This window comes from Pygocentrus nattereri, chromosome 2 (assembly GCF_015220715.1).
Source record: "Pygocentrus nattereri isolate fPygNat1 chromosome 2, fPygNat1.pri, whole genome shotgun sequence".
Classification (NCBI taxonomy): Eukaryota; Metazoa; Chordata; class Actinopteri; order Characiformes; family Serrasalmidae; genus Pygocentrus; species Pygocentrus nattereri.
Window position 1 is genome coordinate 53,456,321 of NC_051212.1, and position 13,707 is coordinate 53,470,027.

The following is a 13,707-nucleotide window of genomic DNA, read 5'->3' on the forward strand; positions in this document are numbered from 1 at the left end:
AAAGAATGCATGTGTTGTTATCATGATACAAAAAGGGTAACACTTCATTTGGAGAGTCCACTTTAGATGCTTTGTAGATACTTTCAAGTTACATTCAACCGAATATCTACTAAATTGACCATAATGTTCTTTAACTCTAAACCTGCCCTAATCCTAATCCTAATCCTAACCTCAAACATAAACCTAAACCCAACCCTGGTCCAATCCTAACCCTCACCCCACCACTGTTTAGAATCGGCTGAGTTTCATCCGATTAGTTTGTAGACGTCTGTAGATGATCTACAGGGGACTATCCAAATAAAGTGAGACCCAAAAAAAACTTACTCAGATTACAGATGCCTTTTAGAAATGGGGTGATTAATAGAGGTAATACGTTTACAGATCTTGCATAGCTTGCTTTTATGATTGATTTTATGTTTTCAGACAGTTTTAGCCTAAAAATATGCATCACTGTTGTTGGAAGAAAGTCTAGTGTCTCTAAAATGGTAACTTTAAAAGTGATGCAGGTTTTTTCCTTCTCCTGTCATGCAAGTCAGTGGAACCAGACCTTTTTCCAAGTCATTTTGAGCTGTTTATTTTGGTGCATTCATCTTGAAATTTACACACAAGGTGAAAGAAAACAGGCATTTTCAAATTGTGTCAAAGAAAACTGAAAAATGACAAATTATTCCATTGAATATGTGAAAAACAAGGTTTTCTTCCTACAGCAGGATATATTTTTAAATCTATTCATGACTGAGGTACATGCCTGCCGATGTAAGGCCAAAGTAGTCCCCACAAAAAAGCTCTGAAGACACATTTAGGTCGACGAGTCATTTTGGATAAATGAAGTAAATAAAGTATAAAGGGGTAAATAAAGGGGATATTGTGTTTCAAACATCGTGACCCCTGTTTCCCGTCACCACCACTGTAAAGAAATACAAGTCGTGAGTTTCTCTACAGTTAAACCATTTGACATCACACCTCTCTAGACCTTGTTTACGTACTCAAAGATTTGAGTCTGTTTGCAGAATTCCCTTTAAATGTTACCGTCACTGAAGAAGCCAGTTCTTCCATCTCTTTCAGTGATGCACACAAAACCTACTTGAAAGCTAATAGCCCCCCCTTGTGGAGGCATTTTAGGCATGTCATTTAGCGTATCACCAGTTGACCTGTAGAAGATACGTCACACAGCTCACGCTGAACAAGTGTGCTGGTTTTATTTGAAATACTTCTGTGTTTTGCTCCACTTGGCCGTTTACCTGTAAGTGCGGTCAGTGACTGTTTGAACAACCGTTAATCTTCCAAGACGTGTTTGACGTCTCCCTTCTCACTCGTTTTGCTTTGCACTGTTTCTTCATTAGGCCGCCGTGGAGCAGGAGAGCACAGTCCAGTCTCAGCCTGTTCCTAACATCGACCACCTGCTGACCAACATCGGCCGCACGGCTCCATCACCGGGAGACGTCTCAGGTAACCCGGTCTTACATTTCTGCCGTAGAGCTCCAGTACAGGTCAGAGCAGGTGGGCAGTGAGCTTAGGAATGCATGGATATGTGCTATTCTGCTGGAAGCGAAACCTAGAAGTTTGTCTGATAATCTAAGTGTTGTGAATTTAAAGATGTTTCTATGTTTTTTTTTTTTTTTTTTTTTTTTTTATTGAGTAGATTGGCAGCTACACATGTGCTTTCCATTGAATATGTGAATGTTTAGGCTTAAGTAGTCCTAGCGAGCTTATGAGAATGTCTTGGTGCAAATGTAAACGTGAACTATTTTAGCAATTTTGCACTGGTCAAGTTTGAGGACGGTCCTCCTGAAAAATTGGATAAAATAGTTCCTGTATATATGTGAAGCTTTTGAATTGTTTCTCTTTATTTATTTGTTTATTTATTTATTTATTTTTCACCTTGAATTTGTTTTTGAATCACGGTTTTGCCGAGTTGTTTGTCTTCTGTTGAAACGACGTTATTCCTCCAGCCCTCTTCTTTCTTTTTCTTGGCCTTGGTTTGGTTTGTATTACTTTCACCTTTGCTCATACCATTCCTCCCTAATGCTTTAGCCTCCGTTACGACTCCACTCCTCCTTTTCGTTCAGTTCTTTTTCCCCCTCTTCCTCCTCCTCCTCCTCCTCCCCTCCTCTTTCTTGCACTAACCTGGCATGTTCTTTCCCAAAAGAAAAAGAAAAATGAACGAACGCAATTGAAATGAAAACCAAATGTGGCTCACCCGTCTGACCCGTCTTGTCTCTAGTGTTTTCTTTCTCCCTTGTCCCCGTCCAGCCCTGCTCACACATTACCCAATCTTGACACAGGCCAAGTGGGCGGCGTCTATCACTCGGTGATGTCACTGATGGACTCTGTAATGTCTGTGATGGACAGCTGGGACTGTAGGAAGAAGGAGGAGTGTTGTCCCCAGTGTAGCTGCCTAGTCTGCAGAAACCCCCGGTTCTTGTAAATTGAATCCAAATCCGGGACCCCAACAGAAAAAAAAAAAGAAATAAAAAAAAAAAGCAAACCCCGAATGAATGTCAGAGAAGTCGATATTTTTTTGTCATCGTGGTGTTGCACGTTTCATATCTTATAAGACTATTATTAACAGAGAGGATACAGAGCGGTGATGGTGTCATGTGTCTGAAAAGCCTCTTTGCTGTCTCTCGTTGTCTCTGAAGCTGACCGCAAGGAGTTCTAGCATGGTATGGTCTCCAGGTTTTCCTCCACTCATGTGGCATCACTGTCATGGTGTCTGAAAAAAAGGGTGTGGTGGGGGGCTGAGCCGGCTAAAGCACAAAAAAATACATGTATATATAACCAACGACACGTTCCTCACACCATTCTACAGCATTACGGATGGAGAGTGAGCAAAGGGGCTTTTGGGTTCAGGAGAAACCCGTGTAAAGGACACTGTTCCTCCCCTGCAGTTGCTCTTCCTCTAACATTTGCCTCATTAGCCCCTTTCTGCCCTCCTGTCATATCTACCCCTTGTTGTTACCCCCCATAGTCGTCTTCCAGTGCTTCTATCATGCGTTGCCACAGTCAGTCTCAACACCAGCAGTAGACGGTACAGACATGGACTACAGTAGAGCAGCAAATAACAGATGTCTCATTTTGATTAACCTCTCGACTCCCGTTCAGCCAGCCAGTCGACTCCCGTTCAGCCAGCCAGTCGACTCCCGTTCAGCCAGCCAGTCGACTCCCGTTTAATTAATCGACTCCTGTTCAGCCAGTCGACTCCCGATTAATTAATCGACTCCCGTTCAGCCAGTCGACTCCCGTTTAATTAATCGACTCCTGTTCAGCCAGTCGACTCCCGTTTAATTAATCGACTCCCGTTCAGCCAGTCGACTCCCGTTTAATTAATCGACTCCTGTTCAGCCAGTCGACTCCCGATTAATTAATCGACTCCTGTTCAGCCAGTCGACTCCCGATTAATTAATCGACTCCCGTTCAGCCAGTAGACTCCCGTTTAATTAATCGACTCCTGTTCAGCCAGTCGACTCCCGTTTAATTAATCGACTCCCGTTTAATTAATCGACTCCTGTTCAGCCAGTCGACTCCCGATTAATTAATCGACTCCCGTTCAGCCAGTCGACTCCCGTTTAATTAATCGACTCCTGTTCAGCCAGTCGACTCCCGTTTAATTAATCGACTCCCGTTCAGCCAGTCGACTCCCGTTTAATTAATCGACTCCTGTTCAGCCAGTCGACTCCCGATTAATTAATCGACTCCCGTTCAGCCAGTCGACTCCCGATTAATTAATCGACTCCCGTTCAGCCAGTCGACTCCCGTTTAATTAATCGACTCCCGTTCAGCTAGTCGACTCCCGTTTAATTAATCGACTCCCGTTCAGCCAGTCGACTCCTGTTTAATGAATTGGCACCCGTTCAGTCAGTCGATGACTGCCGTTCAATTAATCGACTCTTCGGTTCCGCTGTCCTGCCACAGTCTTTTTTGTTGGTGGCATCTACAGAGTGCCAAAACAGAAGTCTGTGCTTCCTGTAGTGTAGTGCACTCTGTCGTTTTGGCTGTCTGGATCGTATAAACATTTTAGAGCATCAAGTGTTTCTTTAAACGTAAACATGTTGACAGTAAAGAACCCAACTAAGGAAGAAGACTAAGGCACCTGAGAGGATGTTATGTCAAGGCATTTATCTGGGCAGTAAGCACTTATTTAAAAAAAAAAAAAAAGTGAATATATACAAATAAGGAATAATAAATAAATAACCAATATATTGAGATTTCATTTAATTTAATCAATTTCTAGAGCTCTTCTCGAGGAGGAGATTTACAGTTACCATCTAATACCTAGTGTATCTAATCAGTCCTTAACAAATCCATGAAATGGAGAAATCGAACCAAACCTTTCGTCTTCTAATTCTATTCCTCTGACCAACAGGTCCATAAAAACAGAAGAAATCTTGTTACATTTTAGTGCATTCACATTTTATTTGAACATTTTAAATATATATAGGGTTTATAGGGTTTGCTTCCCAGTCAGGGAATGAGGGAAAACTCTTACTGTTTTTACTGGCAATAAGACACTTACTGCAGAGATAAATAGCTTTAAACAGTTGTCTTGGGTGCCTAAACTTTGACATATGCTGACATTGTTTCAGAATAATTGCCCCTTTGCTTCCTGTAGAGCAGGGGTGTCCAGTCTTATCAGCTAACGGCCAGTGTGGCTGGAGGTTCACGTTCCAGCAGAGCAAGTGGACACATGACCAGCTGTTTGAAGACTGAGACCTGAATCAGGTCCTCCTTGTTTTGAGTGAACCTTGCAGCCACACCAACCCTTTGCAGATATGGTTGGATAGCTCTGCTGTAGCGTATGCGAATCTCTCCGGAAGACCTCATGGATCGTATGTGCAGTGTAGAGCAGCGGGAGTCCAGTCTTATCCGCAAAGGGCCAGTGGCTACACTTTATCATTAGAAGGCCTATTGATTTAAGCAAGTGGAATCAGTTGTGCTTCTGCTTGGCTTGAATGCGGACCAAACACGTAGGCCCTTTGCGGGGAGGTCGGACACCTCGTATGTGGCCTGTTGCCCTCTCCAGATTGCGCTCATTCACTGTACAGCTCTTGTACAGGGGTCTCACACGTCCCCGTCCCCTAATGATATCAAACCCAAGTAAGGGCTCAGTATTTAGACCACATTGCGAACATTACGTTTCCGCTCCAGCAACTCGAGCAGACACTCGTTCAGCTGCGTCACTAGATGATAGAACACAACCCGTTTCTGATCAGACCTGGTGGCAGCTCCCACCCGCTTACTCTGTAGCTGTAAAGATGTTTATCCCTGCCCTGGTGGTGTCTCTGAGTTGGGAAAGAATGCCTTTTCAAACGTCTGTGTGTGAGCGTGTGGTACCCGAATGACCCTTGACATGCCGTCTTTGGGAATGTATGCATGAGCTGCTTCCTGTCTTGGTGCAGCCGCTGGGTTCATCTTCGTGTCATCTCTCGTTCCTCATCCTCCCCGAGCCCCCTCCATCTCTCCGTTTCTCTCTGTGTGATGGCTTTACTGCATCGCCCACATCTCTCTTATCTCTTCATCTGTTTGTGCTGTTCTGCTGTTCTTGTTGTAAGAGGTTTGTGATGTATCTCTTTCCGCTGTCGTTTCTCCGGCTTTATGAGCCTTATTGTTCTCTTATCGAGCTGATTATTAATACCGCTTCTCTGCTTTTGTTTTGTTTTGTTTTTTTTACACTTGACATCAGCAGATTCAGCAACCAGTGACTCTGCCAAATCAAAGGTGAGTACCCGTTAACAAGCATTAGTCACAGTTTGTTTAGTTGAACAAAGGTACCAACATCTCAACATCTTTTGCCGTCTGTTTCATGGAATATTTCCATGAAATCAAAGCTTCTTTCTTTCGACCAGTGCTGTCTCCATCCTGCAGTGACGCTTTTAAGTTTCTGCAACATTATACTTTAGAATAGGACCTAAATGCAGACAGTTGCTAGTAAAGAATGACAGACTTCTTCAAAAAATCTCCAATGACAGTCAAATTATTTTACCTAGAAGAAATTACAGTGCACCTTTTGACGTTTTTTTTTTTTTTTTTTGCTTATTATGTGCTTTTGGTTCTTCAGCAGGGCTCCTGGGGGTCTGGTAAGGACCAGTATAGCAAAGAGCTGCTGCGCTCCTCCATCTTTGCCAGCCGCAAGCGCAAAAAACCCAAGCCTCAGCCGAGCAGCTCCGACGATGACCTAGATGCCGTGTTCTCCAGCAAGGAGCTTCAGGAGGAAAGCGACCCTAACTGGCCCACCGACGACCAAACCGAGGAAGCTGAAAGCGAGGCTGGGGTCAGTGACCACCTTGAAAGGTCTGAGGATGTGGAACGTTGCAAAGAACTGAGCACTGTAGTTGTCTCTAGTGATCAGCAGCTTCCGTCGGTGCTTCTACCCCTACAAAACATACAGTCCATCAAAAAATCCCCCACTCTAAACTACCGTTCTCAGATGGCTCGTCAGAACTCCCTCTCAGATCCCCCATCCAACTACGATGAAGGGTGTGTCTCGGACTTGGGAACGCTGAACAGCACCAGTTCCCAGGCCTCGTGTCCGAGGACCAGGCAGGGCAGGACACTGGGCAACTGGGCGGAGAGCCTAGGAGCAGCAGAGGTTTGCTCAATCACCTCGGATTACTCTACTACTTCCTCAATGACCTTCCTGACGGGAGTGGAGTCCAGCGCATTGAGCCCAGAGGTACGCTCAGTGGCCGAGAGCAGAGGGGATGATGCAGATGATGAGAGGAGCGAACTGATTAGTGAAGGAAGGCACATGGAGACAGACAGCGAAAGCGACCTTTCAGTCTTCGCGGCTTGCAGAGATAGCATTCCAGCAGAGGAGAGCAGCCTAGCAGAAGATAGAGCCACACCTATGCAAGATGCTCCAAGCCTCATAGCATCCCACCGCATCATAGCTTGCGATACCCTGTCCCGTAAGAGAGGGAGCCGGCAGAAAACGGACAGCGAGTCTTCAACCGATGGTGGACGCAGTGAAAAAGAATCTGGCAGGATGTCCAGGATGCTGGAGCCGGTCAAAAGCAGACCAAGTGCCAGCCCAAATCTGTCTCGTAGCGAATCGGAAAGAGAGAGATTTGAACCCGTTTGGCGCCTCAAGATCACAGACAGGCTCAAGTGCCGGCTGCGGTCGTCTGCAGATGACATGTTTGGAGTGGGATCCCAGCGCACCAGGTCGCCTGAGACGCGCAGCAAGAGGAAGACCAACATCCGGCGGCGGCACACCATGGGCGGCCAGAGAGACTTCGCAGAACTTTCGGTCATTGGCGGCTGGCAAGAGACAGGGGGTGCTGAGCTCTCGGCCATGGATCGCTTGAAGCCCAAATGTAGCTCCCAGGACTTCTCCATCACGGACTGGATAGTGCGAGAGCGCCACCGTTCCAGCAACCCAGAGGTGAGTCTGGACACTCTGGACTTGCAAGCTTCCCGGACCCTGGACTTGTTTTCTGCTGGGCCCTCGCGCTCCTTCTCCAACACCATGCAAATGCTAAACGGAGATGCGGCTGCCTCTCAGAGCAAAGGCCTCGACGCCCACCCACACAAACTCTCGGGCACCCAAGTGGTGCGGTCCCGTTTCTATCAATACCTGTGAAAGAGTGGTCTGTATGGGTGAATGTTTGAGGAGATGTCTGTGGGTGTGCGAATGAAGGTCTTTAGTGATGAATGTTTGATGAATTGGGTGTGTTTTTAAGGACCTTGAGCGTCTGCGAGGTGAGAGAGAGAAGCTTTTTATATGTGCAAACGGTACTGACGCAGTTCTTTGACAGGCAAGGGGACTTGAGTGAAATTCACTCGCTCCCACTGACTCTGGATCTGCTCTAATTTCCTCCCTCTAATCAATTTACACATTGACCTATGGTCACACGGTGAAGAGATGCATCTCTCCCGTTAGACCTGGTGAACCCCTAGTATTGCTGGAAGACTGCATGGGCTACAGTTCCACTGTAATTAAGGTGCGAGAGGGTGGAGTTGTGGCAGAAACTCGACGTCGAGGCAAGATTCAAGCCCGAAGGTTCTCGGAAGTAGGTCATAATAGGGTTGAATAGGATGTTGATCAGACAGGCTTTAGTGTCTTTAAGTATTGCTAGACTTTTGTTGCAAGTGTAAGGAGGTCTTCTCAGTCATGATTGGTCCTTCCGTAACCCAAATGAAGAATGTATCTTATCTGCTTGCTGTAATACTTTAGAAAATGCGTACCTGCGCGTGTCTTTATTTTTAAGTGTACATAGCCCCCTCCCCTTCTCTGTACTTGAAATGGTTCCTCCTTTCCTCCACCCACTTTTTTTTTTAGTTTTTTTTCGGGCCTGTTTCCGGATTGCTTCGCGTGCCGTGTCGTGGGATAGTGAGTACTTTTTAATTTTTCTTTTAAACCAGCGCGTGGCAGGAGCCAGACTCTCTGCTCATGACGACGAGAACTGATCAGCTTTTAGGATGAAAGTATACCAAACGCCTCTCCGATGCAATATGCAGCGTAGCCTATGTATTGTGTCACAATGACCATCAGTTCCTTCAAAAAAAAAAAAAAAAAAGGAGAAAACGTTTGGGATAAAGCTGGATTATTAAATTCCATGTTTCTTAGATTAATGAAGGTGCCTCACTGGAACAGTATGAAACAGTCTGAAGAGTGCCATAACTTTCTGTTAAACACCAAGACGTACTGTGAAAAGATGAGCTCACGTCGTTCTTCAGGCCTGAATAACAAATATGGGGGAAAAAGTGAATATATATATATATATATATATATATATATATATATATATATATATATATATATATATATATATATATATATAAAAAATATTAATTACACAAGAAGCTTCCTTTCCTTTGGCATTCCACTTTGGTCTTAACACGTTTTTTACTGTTTCATTTTCTGTATTTTAACCAGACTTGAATTTTAAATATTCCTGTAAAAATAGGTAACTTAAATGTACATATCTCTTCCATGTTTTAGCGCCTCGTTTCTCCCATCATGTTCTGCTTTAGTTTCTTTCTGTAAGTATTGTACGATACAGGCGTGTAGATAGGGGACCGGTGGGCTGGGAGGGGCGGACTGGACCATGTTAATCATCTCTGGGGGCTTGAGCCCCTGTGTGTGAAAAAAAAAAAAAAAAAAAAAAATGCTTCCTTGACCGTTTGTATCATGCTGTGTCCACTGCAGAAGTGGCAGGACATACAAAACACTGGAAAATAAAATGCTTTATGTCTGACCGAGAACTGCACTGAGGGATTTACTGTGGAGTCGGATGCGTCGATGTTCTGCTTTTTGTTTTACTCTGGTGCCTCTTCAGCTCACGGGTGACCTTAAAGGGACTGAAGTGGAAAAACCAAATGTTGTAAACTTTTCTCGAAGTAAGAGTTTGGTGTGGTTTATAACTGGAAACTGAGATCTGGGGTTACTGTTTGTGTGATAGCCCCGCCCACTCATGAGACACAGTGCAGAGCAGCCAATCAGAACAGGGCTCGTTTACATGCATCTTAAAGCTGAGAGATGCGTGAAAACTTTGTTCATGAGGTTTTTACCTTCTCAAAGCTACGGAGCCCTGCTGGCAACATCTGTACGAATAAAAATTACGTGTGGCCACAACATAACACACAGGAACGAGAAGTTGTGGCCATGGCTTAGTAAGTCGTGCGAACAAGGTCCTAATCCATGGGCACGAGTTAGTAAGGCGTGGGAATGAGATAATTAAACCTTGACCACAGCTTAGTAGGGCATAATCTTGTTCCCATGCCTTACTAAGCCGTGGCCAAGATTTGGTGAGGTGTGGGGACGAGATCCTTATGCATGGCCACAGCTTGGTAAACCGTGGGAATGAGAGAAGCCTTGACCACAGCTTAATAAGACATGATCTCATTCCCAGGCCTTACTTGAGCCATGGCCATGATTTAGGTGTGAGAACAAGATAAGTCTACTATGGCTTAGTAAGGTGTGAGAATGAGATCCTAATCTGTGGCCTCGACCGATTAAGAGCCTTGACCACATCTTAATAAGGCATTCCCACGCCTTACTGAGTCATGGTCACGGCTTGGTAAGGTGTGGAAACATGACTTAACAAGGCATGCAAACAAGATCCTAATGTGTGGCCACAACTTGGGTGTGGGAATGATAATTAAGCCTTAACCATTGCTTGGTCTCATTCCCATGCCTTATTAAATCATGGCCACGATTTAACGATCTCGTTCCCATGCCTTACCAAGTCATGGCCACACATTAGGATAGTATTCCCACACGTTAATAAAGCATGGCCACTTAAACTTTCTGTTTGTACAGGATGTCACCAGCAGGGCTCGGTACAAAGCAAAACCTTATGGCCAGTGTTATAACCTGCTGCTGTCTATATGTTGAGACATGGTGTTTTATGTCCACAGACACGACGTCACCTCAGACAGCACCTTTCCAAGCGGGACATTCCAGTAGAGTTTTGTTTTTCCTGTTCTTGGGTCAGAAATTCCATGTTTCAGGCTTTAGTCAGACACCGCATCTTTCGTTGGTGGGTGACGTGATCCTGGACCTGCGAGCGGTCTGTTGGCCTAAGTGTGAGGCTCTGGTAGATGTGACCTTTTTTCACCACTAGGTGGCAGAAGAGCTCCACTGGAATGGTAGAGGTGAGTGTAGTGAGTGTGAGTGTTTTGTTTCATTAAAGAAAAGGTTCTCTGATTAGTAGAACCGGCAACGGGAAAAACAAGCGTGTGCCTCACGCAAAGCACGTGACCAAACCAAGAAAAAAGCTTTCAAAATGCTTTATGTACAAGTTACACACAGTAGGGACCAAAACAGTTCTGTAATTTACACGTTTGTACATCTGCAGACAAGACAAGGTTTTCGCTCACAACAGTACATTAACGTGGAACCACAGGAGGACATTCAAGCTGTCAGAAGTCACGACATTTAAATAGATCTTTAATAACCAAAACAAAAGGAAGATGAAATAAAGTTCACTTGCCAGCATGCCGAATGAAAACGAACGAAATCTGTACAGAAATGTGCCTCGAGGACCTTTTTGGACATGATCACAGCCATTAATATGAAACGATAGAGCAGAAGGGAAAACCAACTGTAGTCGTACCCGATGATGTGAGCTAGGTCATGAACACAGACTTAAAATTCACTATTCCCGCTACAGCCAAACTGACTGGAATACTAGCAAGTTGGGATAAGATGCACTGGCAGGGATCTGACATGGTTCAGCTTTTCCACAATGTAAAAATCTATAATTTCCGTGTTGAACTGTTTTTAAACTCTTGCCGGACCGCCCATCTCGTACAGCTTTACTTCAGTAAGGCACAGTGACTGAAAATAATAACCTCAGATTCCACGTCCTCGGCTGGATGAACTAATCGGAACAATGTTTAAAAACCACATCGATTTCTAAGCCGACCCATTCACGAATGAACAGAATACTATGTTAGGCCCCGATTCGGAAAGCTGCTCACGGGCCATTTATTACTAAATATCAATTTAAAGCTACTGTACTGTAACAGATACTTGACCGAACAAGAAGTTCCACGTTATTAGATAAGAAGGACAAATGAAGGAGGAAGTGTCTGAACATCCTTTACAGCTTAACAAAAGGACCTTATTGAGCTCAGTAATTGAATGCAAGACGTTGAAACGTAATAGAGAGGGGTGGCATTGGGGAGCTGGGCTGATTGGATTTCCTTTCTTTCCTCTTCGCCACTGCCCTAAATGTGAGTTGTGCTATCGTCCACTCCGAGAAGGTTCCATCATCAGTGCGAGACGTGAGAAACCGCAACCGGGAGGGTAGCTGCGTCACTACCCCTCAGTTCACACGAGGGCGCTCAACAGCCAGGGGGGGGGATTCGTTGGAAGGCAGACAAAGAAGAAAAGTTCGATTCACCTCCTCGGCTCACTCAGCAGGCACGTCACACTGCTTCCTCCTCTGTGAATCTTCCTGGTAGCCGGTGGGAGGTGAAGGGCTCAGGTCCATGCAGATGTTTGGGATGACCCATCTGAGACGGAAATGAAGATGCAGGGGTTCAGAGGGGAGTTGGGGGGGGCAGTTTGCATATTGGGCTATAAGCTGGCCTGCGCTGGGCTCTGATGGAGGGCGTTTGGGGGGGTTGGGCTTTTTTTTAACCATCATCCTCGTTTTCCTGCTCCAGCTCCTCCTCGCTCGGCACCTCAGGCGGCCGGAAACACACCTCAAAGAAGTTGACGAGCGACTGGCTCAAGTGCTGCCGGGCGCCCTCGGAGTGGATAAAGTGGCCCTCGTCTGGGTAGATCTGGGAAGAAGGACGAGAGTAATGAGTGGCCGAGACTGCCGTTCAGCACTGACGAGCATTTGGCTCTTTTTAGCGAGTCGGATCAACTGTAGGAATCAATTCTCTCAGCTCCCAAACGGCTCTTCATTCAGAAGCACTGCCAGATTTTTTCTTTCCAAAATTGGCCCAAAGTGGCATTTTTAATAAAACCAGTTTAACTTCTTATTAAATAATTTTAAGAAGTGCAGTGTTTTTCATTTTTAAAAGAAGTCAGATGCTGAGTAGTTGTTTCACTGGATGAATTTCAAGAAGCAAAAATAATACAAAATACAGGCAAATCCTTCAACAAAGGAGGGCAGCATAGAAGGACATGAGGGGACAGCAATTAAGGGGCCAGTACTGATCCCTATAACTGGGTTCTATGTAGAACTCCTGATGAACCAATACAAGGGACCTTTACTATCTATCTATCTATCTATCTATCTATCTATCTATCTATATATATATATATATATATATCTATATATATATATATATATATATATATATATATATATATATATATATATATATATAACTGGGTTCTATGTAGAACTGATTATCCAATGTAAGGGACCTTTACTATATATATATATATATATATAAAACGGGGTTCTACACAGAGCTCCTGAAAAAATTATGAAGGGGAGTCTGAGATGAACTCACACTGCCTGTGACCACAGAGTGAATCCAAAAAATAGGAGCAAAAGGCCAAAACGAAATTATTCATGAAAACAAAGACACTGCAGTCAGAGGTTATCAGGGGCAAGTAAACGTCAGATTCACCCAGAATGCAAAGGATGCTGCTGGTAATTATAGCCTCTTACCTGTAATGTATAATTAGCCTTTTCATTTATTAAATGGGTTATAAATTTTGCAGTGTGCTGGAAATGGACTTTTTCTGTGGAGAGACAGAGATTAGCAATTAGTTGTAATAATGACAGGCTGTAGACATGTTTAGTAATATAAAAAATCCATTACCATCAGCTGTAGGGTGAATAATTAAGAACTTCTTATCTTCTAGTCTGCCTGAACGCTGTGCTAAACTTGACATCTGTTCAAAAGTAAATATGATGTGTTATTAGAGGAAATGTGTGAAGGATATGTTTCCGGTTCTGAGAGAAGGAAAAAATTACCTCGTACACTCTCTGATTGGATCGAGGTAATCCTAAATAGCGCTCGGAGAACGCAGAGGCTGCAAAAGACATGGAGCATCATTAGAAATATTTGAGCTGATGAATAGAACGTATAAACACATCCAGATCAAGGCCAACATTAATGCACACACTGGCCACTTTAAGTATGCATACCTTGTATCTACACTCACTGTCCATGTAATCAGCTTTACTGACCATACAGGAGCCCTTTGTAGTTCTACAGTTACAGACTGTAGTGCATCTGTTTCTCTGATACTCTGTTCTTCAGTGGTCAGGACCCCCATGGACCCTCACA

The 13,707-nt window shown here is 44.3% G+C and overlaps 2 protein-coding genes across 11 annotated transcripts in view; one reads left to right on the plus strand and one right to left on the minus strand.

Annotated features, from left to right (window-relative positions):
• The window catches only part of arhgap21b (Rho GTPase activating protein 21b), an 87,359-nt gene extending 78,805 nt beyond the window's left edge, over window positions 1–8,554 (plus strand). For 3 of the 8 annotated variants that reach the window (XM_017703441.2, XM_017703446.2, XM_037545103.1), the window contains 3 exons: window positions 1,344–1,449; window positions 5,684–5,718; window positions 6,059–8,554. In XM_017703441.2, the coding sequence (XP_017558930.1) occupies window positions 1,344–1,449; window positions 5,684–5,718; window positions 6,059–7,582 (1,665 nt within the window). In that variant the 3' untranslated portion in view covers window positions 7,583–8,554. The remainder of the gene's footprint in view (window positions 1–1,343; window positions 1,450–5,683; window positions 5,719–6,058) is intronic. The other 5 variants (XM_017703442.2, XM_017703447.2, XM_017703445.2 and 2 more) reach the window with 3 other exon arrangements.
• A 2,164-nt stretch (window positions 8,555–10,718) lies between these two features.
• dpp6b (dipeptidyl-peptidase 6b) overlaps window positions 10,719–13,707 on the minus strand; it is a 226,856-nt gene continuing 223,867 nt past the window's right edge. For all 3 annotated transcript variants that reach the window (XM_017703450.2, XM_017703449.2, XM_017703451.2), the window contains exons 23-26: window positions 13,392–13,450; window positions 13,237–13,309; window positions 13,083–13,156; window positions 10,719–12,237 (exon numbers count right to left, since the gene is read on the minus strand). In XM_017703450.2, the coding sequence (XP_017558939.1) occupies window positions 12,088–12,237; window positions 13,083–13,156; window positions 13,237–13,309; window positions 13,392–13,450 (356 nt within the window). In that variant the 3' untranslated portion in view covers window positions 10,719–12,087. The remainder of the gene's footprint in view (window positions 12,238–13,082; window positions 13,157–13,236; window positions 13,310–13,391; window positions 13,451–13,707) is intronic.